At 37.6% G+C, this 25,143-nt stretch overlaps 1 protein-coding gene across 3 annotated transcripts in view; it reads right to left on the bottom strand.

Moving 5' to 3' along the window:
* The window catches only part of Prkg1 (protein kinase cGMP-dependent 1), a 1,217,686-nt gene that overhangs the window by 14,735 nt on the left and 1,177,808 nt on the right, over nt 1–25,143 (bottom strand). For all 3 annotated transcript variants that reach the window (XM_021151357.3, XM_021151356.3, XM_085834099.1), the window contains 4 exons: nt 17,842–17,981; nt 15,954–16,043; nt 9,449–9,590; nt 8,207–8,370 (listed from right to left, as the gene is read on the bottom strand). In XM_021151357.3, coding sequence (XP_021007016.1) covers nt 8,207–8,370; nt 9,449–9,590; nt 15,954–16,043; nt 17,842–17,981 — 536 coding nt within the window. The remainder of the gene's footprint in view (nt 1–8,206; nt 8,371–9,448; nt 9,591–15,953; nt 16,044–17,841; nt 17,982–25,143) is intronic.

Genomic DNA, 25,143 nt, shown 5'->3' with positions numbered 1-25,143 from the left:
TGACGTCAGCTTTAATGCCGGGAATTGTACTAGCTAGGATAATGGGATGAGAGTTAGAAACTAACAAAGCACAAGTCACTGTTGAGCAAAGCCACTGGGAGATGCAGCTTGTGCATTCGTCCCTCTGTCCTTTGATCCCCTCTTGCCCCCATGCTTGGTTACTGTGCTGTCTCCTGAATGGTCCTGCCTTTCCACACTGACTTACTGGGCGCAACTTGTGAGGCTATCATATACTTGACAAATTCTTTCTTCTGAAATGACTCTCTAAATGTAGAGTTCATACCTCTTTGGGGGATAAATCTTATGAATTATTTTAGGCCATATTCCTCACTTTTAGGCTGTGATAATATTTCCCTTGATTGTGTGTGTCTTCCTATTTACTTTAGCATATTATTAATAATATGCAACTTTAATTGCCATTCAAGTGCATAAATGCAATTCTGTTTAATCTCTTAGTGTTTGCCCTTCTTGTGGTGTCAGAATGGAATTTTTTTTTAATCTTTTAAGTTAGCTTGCCAGTTTGCTTCAGAAATGAAGAATCAAATCCTTAGAGTCTTCTGTAATTTATTTAGCACTTTCTAAGTCATGTTTTTTATATTCATGTTTATTTTAGACAATTAAATGATTTATTAGAGATGTCTTTAGTATCTTTTAGAGATGATGCATGCTTAGTCTTTGCTAAAATATTAATAATGCTATACATTATTTAGTATAAAATGTTATATAATGCCCTAAAATATTAATAATCAACATTTGATGAACATGATTTCAAGAAATTATTTGTATTTATGAACAGAGACAGTTATATTGTACATGCTTTTAAATTATTTTTCTCTTTTTAGAGATGATGAATTATTATTATTGAAGCTCATAATGCTGACATGAGAATAAACTTTCAAAAGATATAATTAAAGAAAACACAAAAGCCATTCTGTTCAACAATCTTTGATTCAAAAGAGCTGTATTTTAGGTAGCTTTACATTTTCTGATTTGAAGAAGAATCTAGTACATTTTATGACAGATATATGGTCAAGTTACATCATCATTTAAAATACCCGACAAATGTCCATTTGTCTGCCTCTTCTCTCAGAGTTTTTAATCAGTCTAAGCGTTCTATTAGGCCTGTGCAGCGGTAGTGCACACCTTTAATCTCAGCACTTGGGAGGAAGAGTCAAGTTGTTCCCTGTGAGTTTGCGTCCAGCCTATACTATGGAGTGAGTTCCAGGACAGTTAGGGATAAATGCAGAGAAACCCTGTCTTAAGAAACCAAAGATAGAGTTCTATTAAGAAAATCAGAAATCCTTTTCATTGAATATTAAATTTATAGTCTGAAATTTTTAAACATTGGAAATGGATTCTTCTTTCATACAATATATCCCAACCACAGTTCCCCCTCCCCTCCACTCTACCTACTTTCTCCTCTCTATCCCTCCCTCCAGATCTCCTCTGTACCAGGCCCTCTGCATATATGTGATGGCTGTCAGCTTGGTAGTTTTGTGGGACTCCTAACAGCAGGAGCAGCTATCTATCCCACTTATTTCCTCCTAGGTGGTTGCTGTGTCCAGCCTTGATACGAGGGCTTTTGCCTTGCCTTATTGTATCTTGTTTTGTCCTGTTTTGTCTCTCAGAGGCTGCTCTTTTCTGGAAAGTACATGACTTTTTTTTTTTTTTTTTTTTTGCTCCCAACATATTCTTTTTTTTTAATTTTTAATATTTTTATTACATATTTTCCTCAATTACATTTCCAATGCTATCCCAAAAGTCCCCCATAGCGCCCCCCACTTCCCTACCCACCCATTCCCATTCTTTTGGCCCTGGCATTCCCCTATATTGGGGCATATAAAGTTTGCAAGTCCAATGGGCCTCTCTTTCCATTGATGGCCGACTAGGCCATCTTTCGATACATATGCAGCTAGAGACAAGAGCTCCGGGGTTCTGGTTAGTACATCATGTTGTTCCAACAATAGGGTTGCAGATCCCTTTAGCTTCTTGGGTACTTTCTCTAGCTTCTCCATTGGGAGCCCTGTGATACATCCAATAGCTGACTGTGAACATCCACTCCTGTGTTTGCTAGGCCCCGAAATCGTTCACAAGAGACAGCTATATTTGGGTCCTTTCAGCAAAATCTTGCTAGTGTATGCAATGGTGTCAGCGTTTAGAAGCTGATTATGGGATGGATCCCTGGATACGGCAGTCTCTAAATGGTCCATCCTTTCATCACAGCTATGAACTTTGTCTCTGTAACTCCTTCCCTTGGTGTTTTGTTCCCAATTCTAAGAAGGTGCACAGTGTCCATACTTTGGTCTTCATTCTTCTTGAGTTTCATGCGTTTAGCAAATTGTATCTTATATCTTGGGTATCCTAAGTTTTGGGCTAATATCCACTTATCAGTGAATACATATTGTGTGAGTTCTTTTGTGATTGTGTTACTTCACTCAAGATGATGCCCTCCAGGTCCATCCATTTGGCTAGGAATTTCATAAATTCATTCTTTTTAATAGCTGAGTAGTACTCCATTGTGTAAATGTACCATAATTTCTGTATCCATTCCTCTGTTGAGGGGCATCTGGGTTCTTTCCAGCTTCTGGCTATTATAAATAGGGCTGCTATGAACATAGTGGAGCATGTGTCCTTTTTACCGGTTGGGACATCTTCTGGATATATGCCCAGGAGAGGTATTGCTGGATCCTCCGGTAGTACTATGTCCAATTTTCTGAGGAGCCGCCAGACTGATTTCCAGAGTGGTTGTACAAGCTTGCAATCCCACCAACAATGGAGGAGTGTTCCTCTTTCTCCACATCCTTGCCAGCATCTGCTGTCCCCTGAATTTTTGATCTTAGCCATTCTGACTGGTGTGAGGTGGAATCTCAGGGTTGTTTTGATTTGCATTTCCCTGATGATTAAGGATGTTGAACATTTTTTCAGGTGCTTCTCTGCCATTCGGTATTCCTCAGGTGAGAATTCTTTGTTCAGTTCTGAGCCCCATTTTTTAATGGGGTTATTTGACTTTCTGGAGTCCACCTTCTTGAGTTCTTTATATATATTGGATATTAGTCCCTTATCTGATTTAGGATAGGTGAAGATGCTTTCCCAATCTGTTGCTGTTTTTTTTGTCTTATTGATGGTGTCTTTGGCCTTGCAGAAGCTTTGCAGTTTCATGAGGTCCCACTTGTCAATTCTCGATCTTACAGCACAAGCCATTACTGTTCTATTCAAGAATTTTTCCCCTGTGCCCATATCTTCAAGGCTTTTCCCCACTTTCTCCTCTATAAGTTTCAGTGTCTCTGGTTTTATGTGAAGTTCCTTGATCCACTTAGACTTGACCTTAGTACAAGGAGATAGGAATGGATCGATTCGCATTCTTCTACATGTTAACAACCAGTTGTGCCAGCACCATTTGTTGAAAATGCTGTCTTTCTTCCACTGGATGTTTTTAGCTCCCTTGTCGAAGATCAAGTGACCGTAGGTGTGTGGGTTCATTTCTGGGTCTTCAATTCTATTCCATTGGTCTATTTGTCTGTCACTATACCAGTACCATGCAGTTTTTATCACAATTGCTCTGTAGTAAAGCTTTAGGTCCAGCATGGTGATTCCACCAGAGGTTCTTTTATCCTTGAGAAGAGTTTTTGCTATCCTAGGTTTTTTGTTATTCCAGATGAATTTGCAGATTGCACTTTCTAATTCGTTGAAGAATTGATTTGGAATTTTGATGGGGAGTACATGACTTTTAAAATGCAGATGTGTGTTCAACTTAATTTTGCTTCAAGGAGGAGTAACATTGAAAGAAATGCTAAGTTTTGAACATATTTTAAAATAATAATATCAATTCCTAAAATATTGTGCTAAATACTGCAATTATTATATTTGAATGATGAAAAATAAATATGCCAATAGCTAACCCAGCCCTTTCCTTCCTACATGCTAATTTATATTGGTATTAAAATGGTTAAAGAGCATAATATTTATATTATCTTTTTATATTTAAATATTAATGTTTATTTTTAAGGATATGATAAATGTAATCACAATTCTGGTTACATTGGTATCTTATTGAACCTTATCCCTATTCTAGTACACAAAATGATATCTATCCCTTAAGGTTCTAAATTACTTTCAAAGAGTTAACTACTCCTAGACAAGGAGATGTTATTCATAATGGACATTGTCCTCACTCATATAATAATAAGAACATATTTGCCCTTTTAATTATGATATATACATATTTTAATTTTATAAAGGCATAAGCGTGTTAATTTAAAAGATACTTATGTCCAGCAAAGCCTCTTTAATAACAAATAAATACACAAAGATTGAAAGATCCAGCACAGGATTAGTGCCTTATCTTCTAAATTAAACAACATCCATTTTCTTTTTTTAGAGGTAATTTATTTATTTGTTTATTTATTTTAATATGAAAAGGCAAATATAAATTTAATCAATGAATATAAAATGATAGTTTGGATCTAAATCTTTCTTTGGAATAGGTAACATGAAGATATATAAATATTAATGTCTATTTTTTATTATATTCAACACAATATATATTTTTATACCAATCATAAAAATGGTGGACATGTTATTAAATGAACATAAATAGATAAAGTCTTTTTGTTTGTTTTGTGTTTAGTAGAGTTTTAAAATCTTGGCTCTTACTGTTGTACAAACTCAAAATAAGAGCAATTTTTAGACACTGGAGTTCATTGTAATAAAGCTGTACTTTAATGTCCCTCACATCACCAAAGGATGTTACCTCCATAGTAACTAAGCTAAGAGTTGACAGTTCTGCTGCACCAAGGAATGAATTGTAGGCATGATTATTTGGATACAGATTTCCTGCTATGGTCAAAGCTATTTGACTTGAGTGATTGTCATCATTTTCAGCCCACAGGGAACAGGTTACATTCATTTAACTGTTTCAATGAACAACGGTTCTGCTTGGAGGGTGGCACAGATGTTAGGTGAGGGTAAGATTCTGGTTCATTGGCTGTGATGATTTTGAAAAGCATTCATCTCAGAATAAGAGTAACTTATAAGTTCTTCTTCAAAATTGATACAATAATTATAAATATCAAGCAAAACATTCAGTCTTACTCTTTGTGTTCTCTTACAAGCCACCTTCCAAATTAATTGACTACATTTCTTTTGGCTGTATAAATAATTTTGAAACATGTAAGCTGTTCTGAAAATCATCGTATAGTGTAAGAACATCAAATAAACAATCCTACTAATAGAGAGGCTGAGATAGGAGAAGCATGATTTCAAGACCATTATCTGGTAAACAGCAAGACACTGTCACGTACAAACAAGCAGAAAGTATATATGCATTGTACAATATTGGAATTATTTCTCCAATTACCTAATCAGATAGACCACTGGATGACAGCCAACAAATTTCTAATTCCTCATATGAATTTCAATGGATTAGGATATGTTGGTAATATTAATTTTCATATTAAGAGATAAAAAGGAAAAGTGATTGTTACTTCCTGTTATTTTTGTTGTTAGAGATGAAATAATGTTTGTGTGGGTTTGTTGAAAGATAACTTTCTTGATTTTTCTAGAGTCTAGTTTCACTCCCTGTGTTGGTGTTTTTCATCTATTATCCTTTGTAAGGCTGGATTCATGAGAAGATATTGTGTAAATTTGGCTTTGTCATGGAATATCTTGTTTTCTTCGTCTATGCTAATTGAGAGTTTTGCTGGGTATAGTAGCCTGGGCTGACATTTGTGTTCTCTTAGGGTCTGTATGACATTTGCCTAGGATCTTCTAGCTTTGATAGTCTCTGGTGAGAAGTCTGGTGTAATTCTGCCTGACTTTATATGTTACTTGACATTTTCCCCTTACTGCTTTTAATATTCTATCTTTATTTAGTGCATTTGTTGTTTTGATTATTATGTGTTAGGAGGAATTTCTTTTCTGGTCATGTGTATTTGGAATTCTGTAGGCTTCTTGTATGTTCATGGACATCTCTCTTTAGGTTAGGGAAGTTTTCTTCTATAATTTTGTTGAAGATATTTACTGGCCCTTTAAGTTGGGAATCTTCACTCTTCTATACCTATTATCACTAGGTTTGGTCTTCTCATTGTGTCTTGGATGTTTTGGGTTAGGAGCTTTTTGCTTTTTGCGTTTTCCTTGACTATTGTGTCAATGTTTTCTCTTGTATCTCCCACACCTGAGATTCTCTCTTCTATCTCTTGTATTCTGTTGGTGATGCTTGCATCTTTGACTCCTGATCTCTTTCCTAGGTTTTCTAACTCCAGGTTTCTCTCCCTTTGTGATTTTTTTTTATTGTTTCTAGTTCCTTTTTTAAATCCTGGATGGTTTTCTTCATTTCCTTCACCTGTTTGTGTTTTCCTGTAATTTTTTAAGGGGTTTTGTGCTTCCTCTTTAAGGGATTCTACCTGTTTACCTGTGTTCTCCTGTATTTCTTTAAGGGAGTTATTTATGTCCTTCTTAAAGTCCTCTATCATCATCATGAGAAGTGATTTTAGATCGGAATCTTGCTTTTCTGGTGTGATGGTGTATCCAGGACTTGCTATGTTGGGAAAATTGGGTTCTGATGATGCTAAGTAACCTTGGTTTCTGTTGCTTGTGTTCTTACGCTTGCCTATCACCATCTGGTTATCTCTAGTGCTACCTGCCCTAGCTATATCTGACTGGAGCTCCTCCTTCCTGTGATATGGGTTGTGTCAGAATTCCTGAGTCAAGCTGTCTCTGGGACCCTGAGATCCTGGTGACCAAGCTCCTGGGATTTGGTGATTCTGGGTGTGTTAGAACGCCTGGGAGTGGAGCTTCCTCTGGGTATTGTGGGACTGGCTGTGAAGTTTGTGCCCAAGGTCTGCTCAGGGCACCAGCCCAGACCAGAAGGAACCCGTGCCACTAGTCTGGCAGAGTTCCTGCATGCCTGGGTCTTGCTGGTCCCAGTTACTCTGGGTGTTGGGACAGATGTTGTGTCCTCCTCACCTCTGATTCTATGATCCTGGGAGTGGAGCTTCCTCTGGGTGTTGTGGGACTGGCTGCAGAGTTTATGCCCAAGATCTGTTCAGGGCATTGGCTCAGACCAGAAGGGTACATTATCTTTAATAGCATTTAAATTACTTAATCTAAATTCTAATAAATTAAAGTAAAAAATCAGTCCACTTGCCAGTTTTTTCATTGAGATTTTAATCAGATTCACCCAGTTGTTGACTTGGTCAATTAGTGTTTGTAAGAAAGGCATGTGTGAACATGTTATATGTCATATTCTTATTTTAGTAATATTTGGTATAAATTACTTTGTCTATAGCCTTCTCGTTATTGGAACCACATGGTTATTGATATGCTGTCTTTTAGCATTAAAGGTGCTGAAGAGAAGGTTGATCCTGACTGGACCCCTAATCCTTTGATGGCCAATAACACATATCATCCTTTTGTGGCTCTGATAGCAAGATAATTAGTTCTTAACAGTGAGTTTGATAAATTAGCCTCAGACACATTGTGGTGTTGGGACTCTGAACATCCTGATGATGGCAGTATCTGATAGTGAGATTTCTGAATCATATCTTAGTTTTATTTAAAAATTTCTTTTTGAGGAAAGCCATCCTTAAAATGCCTTTTGCCTTTCTCTCTGCATCTACATTCTATCTTCTTTCAGGGTTTCGGCACAGTCTTACATCATACAGAAGCCTCTTCTGAACTCCATGGGTCAACGTCTTTAACACATATTATAGTGGTCCAGTTTTAATTCCATGTTAAACTTACAATATGTCTTATGCCTTGTGCCATTCCTATTGATCATAATATTGTACAAATAATGAGCATATAGCTCACGTCTCAAATACAAAACCTGCTAGCAGGTCCTGTTGCTTGTAAGGAAATCTGACCCTAAAACTTTTCATATGGTTATCATTTCTCATACTGTATTTTCAGCTAAATGACTAGTCCAATAAATCTCAAGGAAATTTAATCTCTCTTATCACATCACACACACACACACACACACACACGAAGACAGTGATTGCAAGATTAAAATTGGTCATTGAGTTGGTTGCATTTTTGTGACCTACTTTGCTGCCTGCTTTCTGAATCTGTGATCATCTGCATAAATAAGTTGAATTCCATGGAATAGTGAGATGTTCTTAAGATCATCTAATCAGAGTGCCAAAGGCCCGAGTGCACAGCTGTCTGAGGCCTACAGTTATTCACAGTTCCCTGCAAATGTCCATACCTGCCAGTCAGAAGCTCATACATCAAAATTCCTAGTGACCAGTAGTCAGCTGAAATGTCATGCCCTTTGTTCAGGATGATCTCTGGGGCTACGTATTCTGGAGTCCCACAAAAAGTCCATGTTTTCTTTCCGAATCCTATTTTCTTTGCGAAGCCAAAGTCAACCTTAGGAAAAGAGAAAGCAAGATGCTTGAGCTATTTACGATCAAGTTGTAGAGGAATTTGTATTTCACCGAGCACACTGATGATACCAATTAACAAAAATAATTCATTACAGTCCTGTCTTCTAAAAGGAATTACAAATGATGCAGACACAGATGACCTGTTCAAACTCATGTTCCAATGAGAAAGTGAAACCTGAACATGGATAAAGTTGAAATCACGAAAGGAAAAGTCTATTTCTTAAACACTGTTCATTTTCCCTACATTTTTGCCAATTAGTGGTTGTGGCATAAAGAAAGAAGTTCTCTTTTAAAGAGGCCGAGGTCTAGGTGGGTCATCATAAAAGTTTTCACAGAATATACATGCATCCTTTTGGATGCTATGAAGCTCACAGATCTAGTATTGAATATACAAGGAGGTTTACTTTTGAAGGAGCTGCAAATACAGAAATCCTCCCCTTTGTAAAGTGGTTTGGTTTAGCTGCAAACCGTTACATGCCATTGATTTGGATGTACCTAAAATCCATGCCTGGGTAACAATTCGAAAAGTTTACAACTAGAAACAGGCACCAACAGATCCCGAGCTCTTAGAAGAACATTTTTAAGTAAAAGAGCTTTGCTTATACAGTAGCTCTCGAGAACTCTTGGCCAATTGATAATGCCATTACTGTTAGCGTAACCTAGATAATGCTACCTTAGAATGCACTCATTTCTTATGAGCACTATTCTTAAATACCGAATACAAAAATGATCATGGTCTTGTATAGTACTAATTTCCATTGCAGGAAGCTGCTTAGAAGTACAGAATATATACATATGTTTTTTCAGCTCTATGAATATATGTATTTTTTAACACTTGTTAGAACACATGCTTTGTGGGGCTATATTATTAATTCAAACCTCACCAATTTGATTTTTTCATGATACTTTACATAATTTGAAATACATTTTAATTAAAAACTCTGCTGCTAGCATTGCTTTTAAGAATTTATAACATTGGAATGGAAAATAGATTTTCCTGTTAACAAATGAACAAAAGAACTTTAAGCTTGGGACACAGCCCACGTGTGAAGCGCACTGACCAGTTTGGCATAGCCTCGATGATCTAGGATGAGATTCTCCGGCTTGAGGTCCCTGTAAATGATTCCTTTGGAATGCAGATAGGCGAACGCTTCTACCACACATGCAGTGTAAAACCTGGTTGTTGAGTCTTCAAACGAACCCCTGAAAATGGAAAAATAGAACAAGCCCTGTGTGAGACATTCATTCCCCGGGAACTGGTGTGTATGTGAGTTCATTATATTTCTGCACCAAAGTTGGCTCAGAGACCAATGTCTAACTGGATCCGTATTAACGTGATTTCCATTCCATTAGGTTTTCAAAAGCATCTGAGGATCAAGCCAAATAATTCTTTGCCATTATGAATGGGACAGTTAAATCCAACTTCCTGGAAGGCTCACAAAGGGATCAGTAGCAGCATACTAAGTTTCATGGATTCTGTGGCTTACTCTCAGCAGCCCACTGCTACATAAAACATGCAGAGGAGTCCAAGGTGTGGGTAGGAGAATGAGTCTTATATGAGCACTTGTTAACTGACAGTTTGCTTTTCAAATGAGAGGTTAATTAATTAATTGTTCATTCTTTGTTACTTGGGTTCAAACCCAGTTCTTCACGTACACTAGGCAAGTCTTATATCATCATCTACCTCTCTGTAGTCCAGAAGAGAAGTTATATTAAACAGCAGTTAGTCACCTTCCTTAGCATGCATGCATATATGAACTTAAATATATGAATTTGTTCATGGTTACTTTTAGCCCATATATATATGGATCTTTCTCAATGGTGTAGGTATGGTTCTTGTGAATGTGATAATGAAAGGGACCAGTGTTTGCAGAGAACCATGTCATCTCATGTTAGGTCTCTGAGTCATCTGCATTAAGACTGACACTATCTACCTTCTAAACCATTGCCTTTTCATCGGGAGGAAGAAATGGAATAAAACACAACTGGAAGAAAAAAAATCACTGGAAGGAACTATTAAATCACAACATTTAACAAGAACACATTTTCTTTCTGCCTCTCATCTCTCTGTCTCATCTGTATGTGTGTGGGTCTATATGTAAACATGTAACTTTATTAATTATAATAATGATAAAAGATAGCTCTAAGTTCATTCCTAGTCTCTAGAGCAGAATCTTTGTTTATTCACTGGACTTACACTGAGCAGGGGGATATGGCTACATATTGATAAATTCATCTGCAAATCCAAGGTGTCTTGCAGGACATTTGTATTTAGAAATAATACTTTCAGCTGCAAAGACTCAGTTTCCTTTTATATCCCCTGAGTCGTTACTAAAACAAACACAGATAAAGGAGGCAGGATAGTATAGAACTATAATCCCAGTACCTGAGAGGCTGAGGCAAGAAGCCAGCCTGGACTTTTAGAGAGCCCTTATCTCAAACACAAATCTTACAAATAAAATTCAAGATTAAATTAAACTTTAGGAATGGTGACATCTACTCTAAGTGTCAGAACTTTAGCTCATCACTAAGAAATCACCTCCCCAGTGATTTCTGAATAACACAACTGTGAATTTCAAAGGAGGCAAGAAAGGGTCTCTGGAAAGAACCACATTCATAGCAGGGCGTGAATGGTGCTGTAACTGCCCTCTAACAAGTAGATGACCTAGTCAGATCTAAAAAAGAATCTACAATCCTGCAGACTAGAAAGAGATTAGAGCATCATCCTGAATTCCTTTCCCCCTTTGCACTTAATAAAGTTTTAGCCTGTTTGTCTACCAAGAATAGAACATTTCTTTGAAAACATATGCTTTACTTTAATGAGCAAGCATATGTACACGCTTCTGTTGTGTATGACTTCCGTTTCCCTGAACATAAAACATTCCAGAGTAGTGTTCATCAAAACAGTCCATGAGTGGAGTTTGGGAAGAGTTCACACTGCATGGATTGTTTGAATCCAGAGATCAATTACTTCCTTTCTTCAGAGGTACCTATCCTGGCTCTGAGCCATTTTGGACTTTAGAAGGTTCTAGAAGTTGGTTTCTAGTTCTTTCAAGAATCTATGTTGAGTATATACCACATATAAGTATATTTGTAACTTATTCCCTTAAAGGTTTAAGGGAATCTTAGTCTCAAACTTTGAGAGATTAATAAGACAAGCACATGCTAACAATGTATCAGGAGCACGTTGTTGCACCATTAAATATTTGATCAAGGCCACTGAAAGCAGTCACAGGGCATAGCATTAGAGTGACTGAAAATGAAACATTACCATTAGAATTGGTAATGGCAATGGCAATTTGATCTGAATAGAAGTGAAAGCTTATTTTATCAGCTGTTTAGAGAGTTGTTCCAAGAAAGAAATTTATTCTATGTAGCTCTTTGAAATAGTAAATTGTGCTTTGACAGCGCTATCACTTCAAGTCAAACTATGGGAACAGGCTCTCATGTGTTCCTTGGGAGTTGTTGCTTTAGCTAAATGGTATAAAACAACAATTTGATAGAAGTAGAGGATATATATATATGAATTAAAATTTAATCACAGTATTTACTCAGCTTATCACAAGCTGGATCCTGAGATGCCAGAATGTAACAAAGACAAAATATCTCTTATAAAATGAAGCCAGGCATCATTGACTAGTGGCAGCAGTTGAGCACATAAACCTGTAAGGTTACAATATGCAGGGATATGACCCATTGTAAAATGGGGTACCTAGGCTACAGGGTAGACTGACTCATTTCTTTGGCAATACTTTCAATCAGTGCCATCTCTTAGGTCACCAGAGAAGAAATTAAATATTCAACCTCCACAACATAGTCAGGATCATAAACTCTATCCAGGAAGGCATGGGATGAAAAATTTAGGCGGTGTGTAACTTGAAAAGCATGATTTCTGAGATACTTAAGTTATTCAGAACAAAATTCAGAAAGAAAATGAACAAATAGAAAAACTAATAACATGCAGCTTCACTAGATTAAAATACAACCAAATATTCATATATATATATATATTATGTGCTATATCCTATTAACACTTAATGTGCTTTTATCATATTCTATTGGATATATAAATACTAATATTTATTATATTAGCTAATTATATTTTAAAAGTTTCAGGAGTTATGAATTTTTTTAGGTGACAGAGGGAAAGTGAATAAAATATAATTTGCAGTTATCTTATCCCAAAGAACAAAATAGAACTTTTGGAAGAAAAAAATTATCATGGACTAGATGATAAATTATAATAGCTACTAAGGAATAAACCTGGGAAATTTGAGGCATAAACAATACTCCAGTGTTTAGCTTAGGTCTATTTAATAGTCCTCAAATCTTGCCTGCATGTAACATCTACTTTATTCTCATTTCTCCCTCTCCCCTTCTCTCTCTCTTCCCCCTCTCTCTGTCTCTCTCTGTATGTGTTTGTGTGCATGCAAACATGTAGTGTATGTATAGGGCATGTGTACATGTGTGTGCCTTGGCGCATACAAACCTATGTGCATGCAGAAGTTGTGCATCCTGCTCTGTCACTCTATTTCTTGAGGTGGGGTCTCTCTGAAATCGAACTGAGGCAGGTGACCAGAAAGCTCCAGTGATCCTGTTATTCCTACTTCACCCAAGCACTGGGGTTTCAGACACATTTGACCATGCCTAGCTTTTTATGGGATCCTGGGGTTTCAACTTGGGTTCTTATCCTTGCTCTTAAACATGGAATTGTTTCCCCAGGATTTTTTTTTTCTCATTGACATCATCATCATCAACAACAACAACAGCACTGCTTTGTGTTGCTTTTCTGTGCTGATGAAAACAACTGGAGAGGCAGGAGATGGTCATCACAGCCCACAGTTAAAGGAAGCGGATGCCCAAATTGGTCTCAGAGACTTCCTGTGCTAAAGCTCCAAGGCTCCTGTCAGTAAAGAATAATGCCACATGAGCCTACTTTCCAATAGTCTCATATGCACATCTTGTATACAAGTAATGAAGGGTTTTCCTTACCGCTGCTTTCCTTGGACACAGAGGACAAGGGAACAAACTGACCAAGTTGTTTTCTCATTACTATTATTTTTTCATCATAAGATTTGAAATCAGAGATCTTTACATGCTATGCAAGTGCTCCTCCACTGAGCTACATCCAAAGCCATTTTTTATTGTTTTAATATTTGAGACAAGTTCTCATTATGATTGCCTACAGTGACCTTGAACTTTGGAATTCTCCCTTCAGCCTCCTGAGAAGCTGGGGTTACAGGAATGAGCTAACAGACATGGCTCCCAGCATTTTATTGAGGAGGTAAAATAAATATATGTAGAATAAGAGAGTAAGATTATATATAAGATTATATATGTACACAGAAGAAGGAGGGTGAGTGAGGGAAATGGGTTCAAGTCTATACATTTATAATAGCTTTCCATGTAATGGTCCCATAGTTTTAATGTGGGGCTTCACATTTTTTTGAATATATCAGAGAACTAAGCAGCCTTTGTTTTGTTTTTCTACATTAAGCTCAGTCATGCATATCAAGTTCCCCAGAGGTACAGAGCAACCATGTACTCAGAACTCAAGGATGACACAAGGGACAGAGAAGGGAGGATCAGAACACAGCCCCCGGAGATAGAGGAATGAATCTGCACTGTTACTGTCTATCCAGCCAATTCTCCCAGGGGGATCAAATTATTCAGTCACCCGTTCTTATCCTGCCGAGTCAGAGTGTAGCTTACTCCGAAACCCAGTGTGTCACACATGACCAGCCAAACTTTAATCTCAAGTGGCATGAGAAAAAACATGAGTGGACACATCTTACAATTGCAGGCTGAGTTTTTGTGCTGTAGTTATGATTATTGTTCTAATAAAGGAACTTAATACCAATTTCACAGAGCTCTGAGAGCATTGCTGGTCCCTCTTCTGTACAGCTTATTATATTTTCATGTTTAATCCTACCTACAAACTCCTGTTTTAATAAACAGAAAATAGAGAAAAGTTTTCACACACAGTAGTGAATTGAAAATGTAGAACAACACGAAGACTGTTAGATGGCTAATTCACTGATCAAAACATTAACTTTTTGTAATAGTCAGCAAGTTCTGAGGAGTGGGACCATATCTATCCTATTTATCAGAGTATATCCAGCGCTGCTATCACAATGCCTGTCACAAAAATCACGCCTCAATTATTAACTAACAATACTAGAGTAATATGCAGTGATATGGTAGCTTAGTACAGATGTTGATCTGATCCTGTATCAACAACAGGAGTTCTTTGTATGCTTCATTTTAACCTGTAGTTAACACATCAAACAAAGTATTACTATATTAGATTATAACATAACAGAAAGAGATCTATTTAACATATATATGTTAAATACATTATATATATAATATATATATTATATATAATAAAATATATATGCGAGTGTGTGTGTGTGTGTGTATGGGACCAAAGGCTTGAATGGATAGGCTGTATGAAGATACAAAGACACAAAAGGGGTAGCATTAGGAAGAAGAACTGAAGTCAAGAGTTTGTAAAGAAACTCCTGTTCCAACCTGGGCTATCTAAAAACAAAACAAAACAAAACAAAACAAAACAAGAAGAACTTAAAAGCAAGGCTGGAAAAAAAAAGAAAATAATTTTTTTTTATAAGGATGTGTTCTCTAAAAGTGAAAAGACAACAGCACATACCTACCACACCAGCACCCTGAAGGCAGAGGAACAGGGGTCACAAGGTCTAAGGAAGCTAGCTTGAAATACATAGTCTCTTTGCAAAAATCCAATATTAGGGGATGTATCTCAGTGGGAGAGTATTTGTTTGGCAAGTGTAAGAACTTAGATTTGATCACTAACATGGGGTGGGGGTACACAATGACTTCTGAATGATCAATAACTATCTGTAGGAAAACAGAGTTGTCTTTAACACAACAACCAAAAATGGAAATGACATGAAAAACAAAGAAAACATTAAAAAAAATAATTCAGAGAAACTACTGTGTACCCTCTAGACAAACTTTACCTCCCAAGGAAGGGCAGAAGGGCAAATCAAATTGTCTATGTGAAAAGGTGCAAATAAGTAGATTATTTTTTTCCCTTTAGAGTCACTAGCCTCTAAAAGACAATGGATGGAGTGAACTCATATAGGTTTTCAAAACAGAGCTATGAAAGATAGAGAGAAATGTAGAGAGGGTGACCATCTAAAACTGTACTGCAATTAAAGTGACAGGTCACCCAGACTACAGTTATGATGCTGTTCCCAGTTGCCCGGCTTAAAAGCACAGTGTGGAACTCCAGGTGTAGAGCTGGCTGATTCCAACCATCACAGCTCACTAAGGCCTGGGTGATGCATATACGGTCCTGCTGATCATGTAGAAGGTGGACTCAACCTATACCATTAGTTACAAAGTTTTATATACTGTAGGTAAATTCTATATGCTAATCGCGATGCCTCATGTTTGCAATGGAAAATATAAGCATGTGTGAAATACCAAGGTCATTGTGTGTGCTCTTACAATGGATTCTTTTTGTAGATCATCACATGTCACTGTGTTTTCGGGAACATGGCAGAAAAGATTTAAGTCTCCTACCTATCCCTGAGAATTGTCCAGAGTTCTCCACCCAGGCAGGCTTCCATCAACATATACAAGTACTTGCTGTCTTTAAATGTCCTGTACAGCCTGTGAACAGTAAGCAAGAAAACAAAAGAATGAACATCAGTACCTTTGAAAACATTCATTTTTTAAGGTTAGTGAATTATTTAATTGACAAGCATATACACATACATATGTACATATATATGAATGTATATGCTACAATAAGGTGTTTTAGTGCATATATGTACTGTTAATACAAAGGTGGATGCTCTCAGCTAACTATTGGACCCCAATGGAGGAGGTAGAGAAAGGACTGAAGGAGTTGAAGGGTTTGCAATCCCATAGGAGGAACAACAATATGAACCAACCAGTACCCCAGAGCTCCCAGGGACTAAACCACCAACTAAAGAGCACACATGGAGGAACCCATGGCTCCAGCTGCATATGTAGCAGAGGATGACCTTGTCGGACATCAATGGGAGGAGAGGCCCTTGGTACTGTGACGGCTCAGTGCCCCAGTATAGGGGAATGCCAAGACAGGGAAGCAGGAGTGGGTGGGTTGGTGAGCAGGGAAATAGGGGGATAGGAGGTTTTTAGAGGGGAAACCAGGAAATGGGATAACATTTGAAATGTAAATAAAAATATCTAATAAAAATATATTAAAAAAGGAAAAACACAACTGAAATAAACAAAAGTTAAACCAGAGTATTAAGCACATGTATCACGTATTTGTAGTACAAAGTTACAGAGATACGGGTGGACTAAGTTCTGGTGTTCTACTTGCAGAGTTGACAATATTGCATTCAATATTTCAAATAGACAAAAGAGATAATTTACGATGTCCTTATCATAAACACAAGTGCTCAGATTGCAGTGTTTTGACTTGCTAGTCTTGGTATTTTGCAATGAGAACGAAGGGTACTCATGTCCACAGGAAGCCAGTGTCCCCATGGATAATTCTTATAAGCAATGGTTTTAGAAGCTTCCAGAGTGGATGAGTCCAAATGGGTGTGCACATAAGAGTTTCTTGATTTGGCTGATATTTCAGTCATGGCCTTGAGCAAAACTTAGTGATCACAAGCACATATTATGTAGATAGAAAGTATATCATTTTTCATAAATATAGGTTGTGAATAGTTACCTAAATTTATACCTTAACATTTTATGAGTGTTACTGGCAAATTAACTATAAACATTTCTCCTGCATATAAAAACTCTCCCTTATCATCATATTAGTGCTATGAAAATGCTTAAGTGGACAGATAGCTGTCATTTCAGAAAATAGAAAAGAAGAGAAAACATCTATAAGCCTAGGGTTCAGTGGTTAGAGACAGGCAGAATGCTGGAGCTTACTGGACAGCCAGCCCAGGAAATGAGTGAGCCCCTGGTTCAGGGAGAGACCATGCCATGAAAAATATGGGGCAAGTGGCTGAAGAAGACACGGGCATCAGTCTTTGGCTTTCACAAACATGTGTATTCACCTGTTCACCCACACACACGTGTATGTACACATGCACGTGAATACACGTAGACTCTACACATACACAGAAACAAATAAATTCTTCAAAAAAATTAACACTAACTAGTCTGATTTTTGAATTTGTTTCATGTGTTCTCAAGCTACGATAGAAACGAAATGCTAAAAGTTGGTATCTACTTTGTGAAAGTATCCTTTTTGAGGAACATACGAATATGATTCTTTTAAAAAATATAGTCAATCCTTTTATTCTTAGAAAACCAATTTTCTCAAGTTTGTACGTGTAGTGTGTGTGTGCATGTGTGAGCATGAAACAAATATACTAACGGTGAACACCATGAAAGAGAGCTACAGTTGATTTGTCCCATGGAGCTGGCACATCCACCGTCAGGGGTGTGCCTTTACCTCACAATGAAGTCAGAATGAGCCCCCTGCATGATCTGCTTCTCTGAGCGGATGTGCTCCTGCTGTCTGGTGTCCACAATGTGGCGTTTCTTGAGGATCTTCATTGCAAATGTTTTGGATTCTTCACTTTTCAACTGGACCTTAAAGACAGGCAGAAGGGACACATGAGTGAGAACCTTCAGGCTTAATACACCAGACTGTATTATTGTCCTAAAGCTAACGGGATCATAGAAGACTCAAATGAGCCCCAACTGCCACCCAAGTCACACGGGGGGGGGGATATACTTGTTAGAATGGAAGTTTTCAAGCCACAAGATACAACCATCCTCAAATCTCACTGTGCTAGATCATATGACTTTCAACTAACTATAGTCCAAATTAATTTTGTGCCCACAGGAATTTGAAGAATTCGTGTTCATTTTATTTCATATAATGAGTCTGAGTCTAATACCAAGTTGTTCTCTATCAAAAACTGTCTAATTCTCTTTTCAAATCTATTTCATATGCTGGTGGCAAAGACTGATCATATGATCACCTGGGACTTTATCCTTTTTACAGTCCTCATTTACAAACATTTCCAGGGTTAAGCTTAGCAATTAACCCTGGTTCCTGCTGTGACTGGAGAGGCATATGTTATAATTGCTATTATCCATTTTATTTTGCAATCTTTTCCTTGCCTCCAGTTAATATATATATATATATATATTATTACACACACACCATGAAAGAGAGCTACAGTTGATTTGTCCCATGGAGCTGGCACATCCACCGTCAGGGGTGTGCCTTTACCTCACAATGAAGTCAGAATGTAATATATATATATATATATATATATATATATATATATATATATATATATTACACACACACACACATATATAATATCAAGGTATATAAAACAAAGTAAAATATATAAAACAAAGTTTCCCCCACTCCGATTTTTGAAAACCACTTTTCCTGTCTTCCATCAAGATTGGTGGCACTAATCTTTGATTTTAAATCTTCCTCCTTGGTTGTGTCCACTGAAGAGCAACATAGTGAGCTTGCATGTCATTCAGCCCATATGGCTCCCCTGTGCCTATGGAGGAGGCTGGGTTCCTCTAACACCTCTTATGTGGGCTACAGGTGTGTGTTCTTGCTTACAAGAGATTCAGTAAGGAGACTAATAAGGAAAGGAAGGGCCATGATGGAGATAGTCAGTTAACAGTAGTCAAGGGAGGGCTCATTGAGTGTTCTGGAGCACGGGAACCCCACAGCAACATTCACCAGTAACATTATTCAGACCCAAATAAAGCTTCAGAGAAATAACATGGCAAGTCTTGGCTGAAGCATAGCTCACCCCTTCCTGAGCTCTGAATCCTTTGCTTCTTCATCTACAGGTTTAGTGAGTTATTATGTGTCTTGGCTGTATACAATGCTTGTATGAATTCAGTCTGAGAAGACTTAATATGTTAGGAGAAAATGAGCAGACACAGCAAACAGTGCAGTTTGTGTTTGTGAATCTATGTGACCAGTTATGGGGGGGGGGAAGCATACCATGAAAACAGTTACAACAGCCAAAGACCCTCAAGTTTGCCTCTCTGTGAAACTCCTTAAAATGATAGATTGCTATAGTTCAGTTGAAGTTCATAATAAAAAAAAATGTGAGAACTCACTTCTAAAGGGAATCTGGACAGACCAAGAAGGTAGAATGACAACTGAGCTGTTATGAGGAGAATAAAAGTCTAAACTTTCCAAGAAGAGAGAAAATGTAGTCTTATTCACATAACAAAGAGAATCTTGTGTAGCTCAGATATCAAGAGTAAACATTGTTTTCTTTATTGATAATGCTGATTTTTCATTTCTTTACAGGGTAGAAAAAGAGATCGGCATTGAGAGCCATGGGTTAAGGTTTTAATTCTGACCCATCTTGGTTGCATAACTGCTGCAAGCCCTAATTCTTGCCAAACACAATAGCAGTAATTGCTGTAGAATTACTGTGATCCTAAAGGAGGTTGTGTTATTGACTAAGCATTTTTGTTGCTTATTTTATTTATTTACATCTCAAATGTTGTCCCCCTTCCCAGTTTCCCCTCTGCAAATCCCTTATTCCATCCATCTCCCCCTGCCTCTATGAGGATGTTCCCCCACCCACCCTCCCACCTCACCACCCTAGCACCCCCTATGCTCTTCCCATTATTCTTCCCACCCTGTATGGCAGTTTATATCAAGTAGGGACAATCAAACGTTGCTTTAAAAAATTCTGTCTTTTCACAAAATTACACTTGGCACCAGTGGATTTAACAGAACTAATCAGGTAAACTGGTAAAATCAAAGCTAAAACTATGTACACACAGGAATTATCTAAGTTCACTGAACTACCAACTGGCAGAACTGGGTTCCTATTCAGGACATGTGGAGCCAAGGCACTGTAAGTATACACAGATTTTCTTCACCTGGATATAAAACTTAATGAAGGCATAAGGATGGATGTTTACACATCTGAGTTCAGTGGGATATGCCAACTCTGACTTTATGTGAAAAATTGAACCATGTATTTATTGGTGTGTGTCTTCACTACTCAATACTGGTGATGTCACCACCAACAGGGACCAATCAAAGCCTTGTTGCTTGGGATAGTGAGATGGCTCATCAGGTGAAGGTGCTTTCTACCCATCCTGAAAGCTTGAGTTCAGTCCTTAGAAACCACATATGTGGTGGGAGGGGGAGAACTGATTTCTGAAAATTGCCTTTTGATTTCTACATATGTGCCATGATATGCAGACCCTTCCACGTACACACATGCATACATACAAAATAAAAATAAGCAAACGAAAAGGAAAGAAAAAAAAACTGGGTTACTACCCTAGTAGGCTCAGGACATAGTGGGTTGCTTGGGTCACCAAAGAAGCTAAAGTGGATAGGAAGTGGCTAGTGAAAATGGGGAGGAGGCTGACTTCACAAGAAGTAGATTGAATTCCAGCATCTTTTCTTTAAAGGCTTGTTATTTTTAATTGTGCATATATGTTTATGTCTGTGCATATGCGTGTGGGTGCCTACAGAAGCCATGCAGAGGACGAAGGTATTTGATCTTCGGAGTTGAAGTTACAGGTGGTTGTAAGCTACACCCCACAACTAATGTAGGTGGTGTGATCAAACTCAGGTCCTCTGAAAGAGCAGTTTGTGCTCCTCAACTGCTGAACCATCTGTCCAGCCCTGAATTCCAGATTCTTAACCTAGGAAGTGAGAGTGCCTAAGAATTACCACTGTGAGCTAACACAACACAGGGAGTCTCTTGCTTAGGTTAATTCCCTGAACAACACCCAACTAATGTGTTCACAACATCCCTTCTGGAAAATCCACAACTTTCCAAAGACTGTTCATGGACCTTTCAGTCAACATCATCTCTATTAGAAAACCCAGAAATAGTCTGAATGTCTGTCAATTGGAGCTCAGGAAAAAAATAGTTAAGCGATGTCCATGTCATAGAGCTGTAAAATTTATATTAGAATAATAATTAAAATACATGAATAAACAGTATTAGTTGTAAGGCAGTATATATTTTATGATCCCATGATATATATGCAAATGAGCATATGCCTACCTATATATTTATCTAGACTTTTTTTTTTTTCGGTTTTTCGAGACAGGGTTTCTCTGTGTAGCCCTGGATGTCCTGGAACTCACTCTGTAGACCAGGCTGGCCTTGAACTCAGAAACTGCCTCTGCCTCCCAAATGCTGGGATTAAAGGCATGCGCTACCACCGCCCGGCTATCTAGACGTTTTTTAATGAAAGGACAAGCTAAAGGTCATCACCATGTTCACAATAATTTCTCCTTTATGGATATTTTTAGTTAATACTTCCTTAAAACTTTTGGGCTGTTAAGTATTTACAGAATTAATGTATTTTACTTTTATGAGTTGTAGAAATTAAGCCCTAGTTGTGGAAATAATTTAAAAATTTTCTAAGAGCTGGGACTATATCGCAGTAGTAGTGAGCTTGCCTAGCATATGTGAGTCCCCAGGTTCAATTCACAGTTACTTTAAAACCCCTTTTAATTATAATAACTATTTTTTATTATTGGATAATGCACTCAAAGCAATCCTGGTCCTATTCAATGCCTACAAATACAATGAGAAACAATATACTGCACAATCATGGAACACACCCATCTATGCAAGTTTTGAGCAACTGCATGCTATTCATTTCTTTAAGGTTTTGCTATAATTTATTCTTTTACAATTTGAACTGCATTTGATAAGCCTAAGGTAATATACTTAATATGGGTTAAATTTGATGCACAAAAGGTTTGTTGTTTGTTTGTTTTTTGCTGCGTTTTCTTTCTTTCTTTCTTTCTTTCTTTCTTTCTTTCTTTCTTTCTTTCTTTCTTTCTTTCTTTCCTTCTTTCTTTCTATTATTTTCTTCATTTATACTTCAAATGTTATCCCCAAAGCCCCTTGTACCCTCCCCCCACCCTGCTCCTCAACCCACCCACTCCTGCTTCCTGGCCCTGGCATTCCCCTGTACTGGGGCATAGAACCTTCACAGGACCTAGGGCCTTTCCTCCCATTGATGGCTGACTAGGCCATCCTCTGCTACATATGCAACTAGAGACACAGCTCTGAGAGGTACTGGTTAGTTCATATCGTTTTCCCTCCTATAGGGTTGCAGATCCCTTTAGCTACTTGGGTACTTTCTCTAGCTCCTTCATTAGGGGCCCTGTGTTCCATCCAATAGATGACTGTGAGCATCCACTTCTGTATTTGCCAGGCATTGGCATAGACTCGCAAGAGAGAGCTATGACAGGGTCCTGTCAGCAAAATCTTGCTGGCATATGCAACACGTTTTTAATCAAAGTTAAGTTTGTCTTCCTTATTTCTTCTGTGCCTGATTAGTTATAGAGTCTACTTGTAAAAATTTGAGGTGGTGGTGATGATGATGGTGATGATGATGATGATGATGATGGCTTTTATTATCTTGTAGTCTAGCCAGCAAAATAAAGGATTAGTGCTAAGTTCAGATAAAAGTGGGCAAGGAGAAGAAAGAAATGTATCTTTATATTTCTCCTTCCTTTTGTCTAAACCTCCTCTCTGCCCTAATTGGCCAAGTCTGGTCAGATTTATCTTCCCTAGTAGACTCTCCAATCCTTTAGACATCAGACTTAGGGTAGCTTAGTCTTGTATTTAGCAACATTGGTTTGAATCTCAATTGCTTTTCAACCTCTTGTAGAAGTTCTTCAAAATCTTTGTTTGCTTTTTCATCCCTGTAATAGGAGGAATTCACCAAGCTGACTTTGGAGATTGATATAAGATTGCCTGGACTATAGTTATCATTTGGTGACTATTAACTGTGCTTATTTTAATGTTTTATGTATACTAATGAGCTCTTCTTGTCAAAGCACTGAGTATATGTGCTACTGCAGACTGAGTACCACTCTGGAGCAGGACAGAGAGGCAAGGGAACTTATGAGCACATGAAAGGAGGCTCTCACCCCAGAATCTTCTCGAAGCCTTTCACCATCTGAGAAGCAAGAATTTCAGCAGAATGCTTGCTGTGAAAAGTTATCAAGGCAGGGATAACATTTCTTTCACATGTATAATTATGTTGAAATAGCAGTGAGTCAGGCTTAGGTCTTGACTATATATGTCCAAAAGTAGGGATTCTTTCCTTTCCTTGGAAATTCTCTGGGAATCTCAAACAAGGCTAACCCTTTGTTTACAGTAGAAACATTGTAATTTCCCCTGTAGCCCTTGTGATCTAAGATCAGCTGTAATGCTATCCAATGCATGGGAAGTACAATGAGGTCTCACGTAGGTTTCTAAGCAACCCTGTGAAGATGATAGCATCAAATCTCACCAGAATCTTATGTGTGACTATTTTAAAGATGAGGCAGAATCTTCCCTTGAGAAGCTCATCTTCACATTGGGTACAGTTTGTTTTTTTCTCTGAATACTATTCTTTCTCTTAACTTTCACACTAACATATAGACTGAAAACATCTTGCTAAATAACTGTACTTCATAACTCAATAGTCCTTGAGTTCTTTTCTGTAACTTGTATTGCATAGAAGAACATAGTAGTTGGATTTTTGTTTTGTTTTTGTTCTAAAAATTGGTTTTGTTTTAATCAGGGAAGAAGTGGCTTGATAAAAGAACTAGGAACATTCTTGCAATAGTGTGATTTAAATAAATCACATTTAGTAGAAATTGAGATGATTTAATGAACTTGTAGTAATAAATGATTTTTCTACGATAGAGAGAAAAGCAAGTCCAAGATACCTACACTGAGAGAAACACAACCTAAGCCAGAAGATTCCCTGTGCCAAACTGCTACAGTGTTTCACTCCATTCCATTTACATTTAGTCCTTAGAGCAGATGCCATGAAGTGATCTAAAGGTCTTAATAAAACCATCAACAACCAGGAACACCCAAAAACAAACCATTAGCTTATAAACGTATAAGCATCGGATTTTTTTCACCTCCATTTTCCAGTAATCCCCACTAACCACTTTCCAGGCCAGCCAGCCACTGCCCACTGAGTACATGTTCAAGAAACAACGTAAGCCTCATGCTGCAGGTGAGATAGGAATGCAGCCCCAGCAGTGTGCAAAGAAACAGGAGAGAGGGGGAGAAAATGGGGAGAAAGAGAAAGAATAAGAGTGGATGTTTATTACAAAACAATAGTCACATCAAACATTCTTATAAGCTGAACTCAACTTTATACCAAAATATTACTCACCAGAACCAATAGAGTTTTATGAGTTTATAATGATGGTTCAACAGAGCAAATCAAAAACTGTAGAACAACACTCTAACAGTCTCAAACCCAGAAACCATGTGATCAAAACAATACATACAGAAAAGACATTCGATAAGACTAACATTCTTTCATGGTAAAAATCTTGAATTAAACACTGAATGAAAAAAAAACCAATCTCAACACAATAAAGACTGTTATTAATACACCTGTAAGAGCATTCCACTAAAATCAGGAACAAGACACAAATGCCTACTTTCTCTTACTAAGTTCAGTTATTGAAGACCTAACTAAAGTGATAAGACAAGAAATACACACACACACACACACACATACACACACGGTCCTTATTGCAGGTAATATAATCCTGTACATGAGACCCTAAAGGACTCCACTAGAACTTCTTTAACTGATGTATACATTAATCTAAGAGGCAGAATACAGAATCAGCACATAACAGTTAGAAGCCTATCTGTGTAACAAAAACATAGAAAGACACTAGACAAATAATCCTATTCATAGTGGCTTCAAAAAGATAGACAAGAATAAACTTAGCCAGGAAGAA

Source organism: Mus caroli, unplaced genomic scaffold, assembly GCF_978045245.1.
Source record: "Mus caroli unplaced genomic scaffold, Mus_caroli_1 scaffold_20, whole genome shotgun sequence".
Taxonomy (NCBI): Eukaryota; Metazoa; Chordata; class Mammalia; order Rodentia; family Muridae; genus Mus; species Mus caroli.
This window is presented reverse-complemented; position numbering and strand designations above follow the sequence as displayed.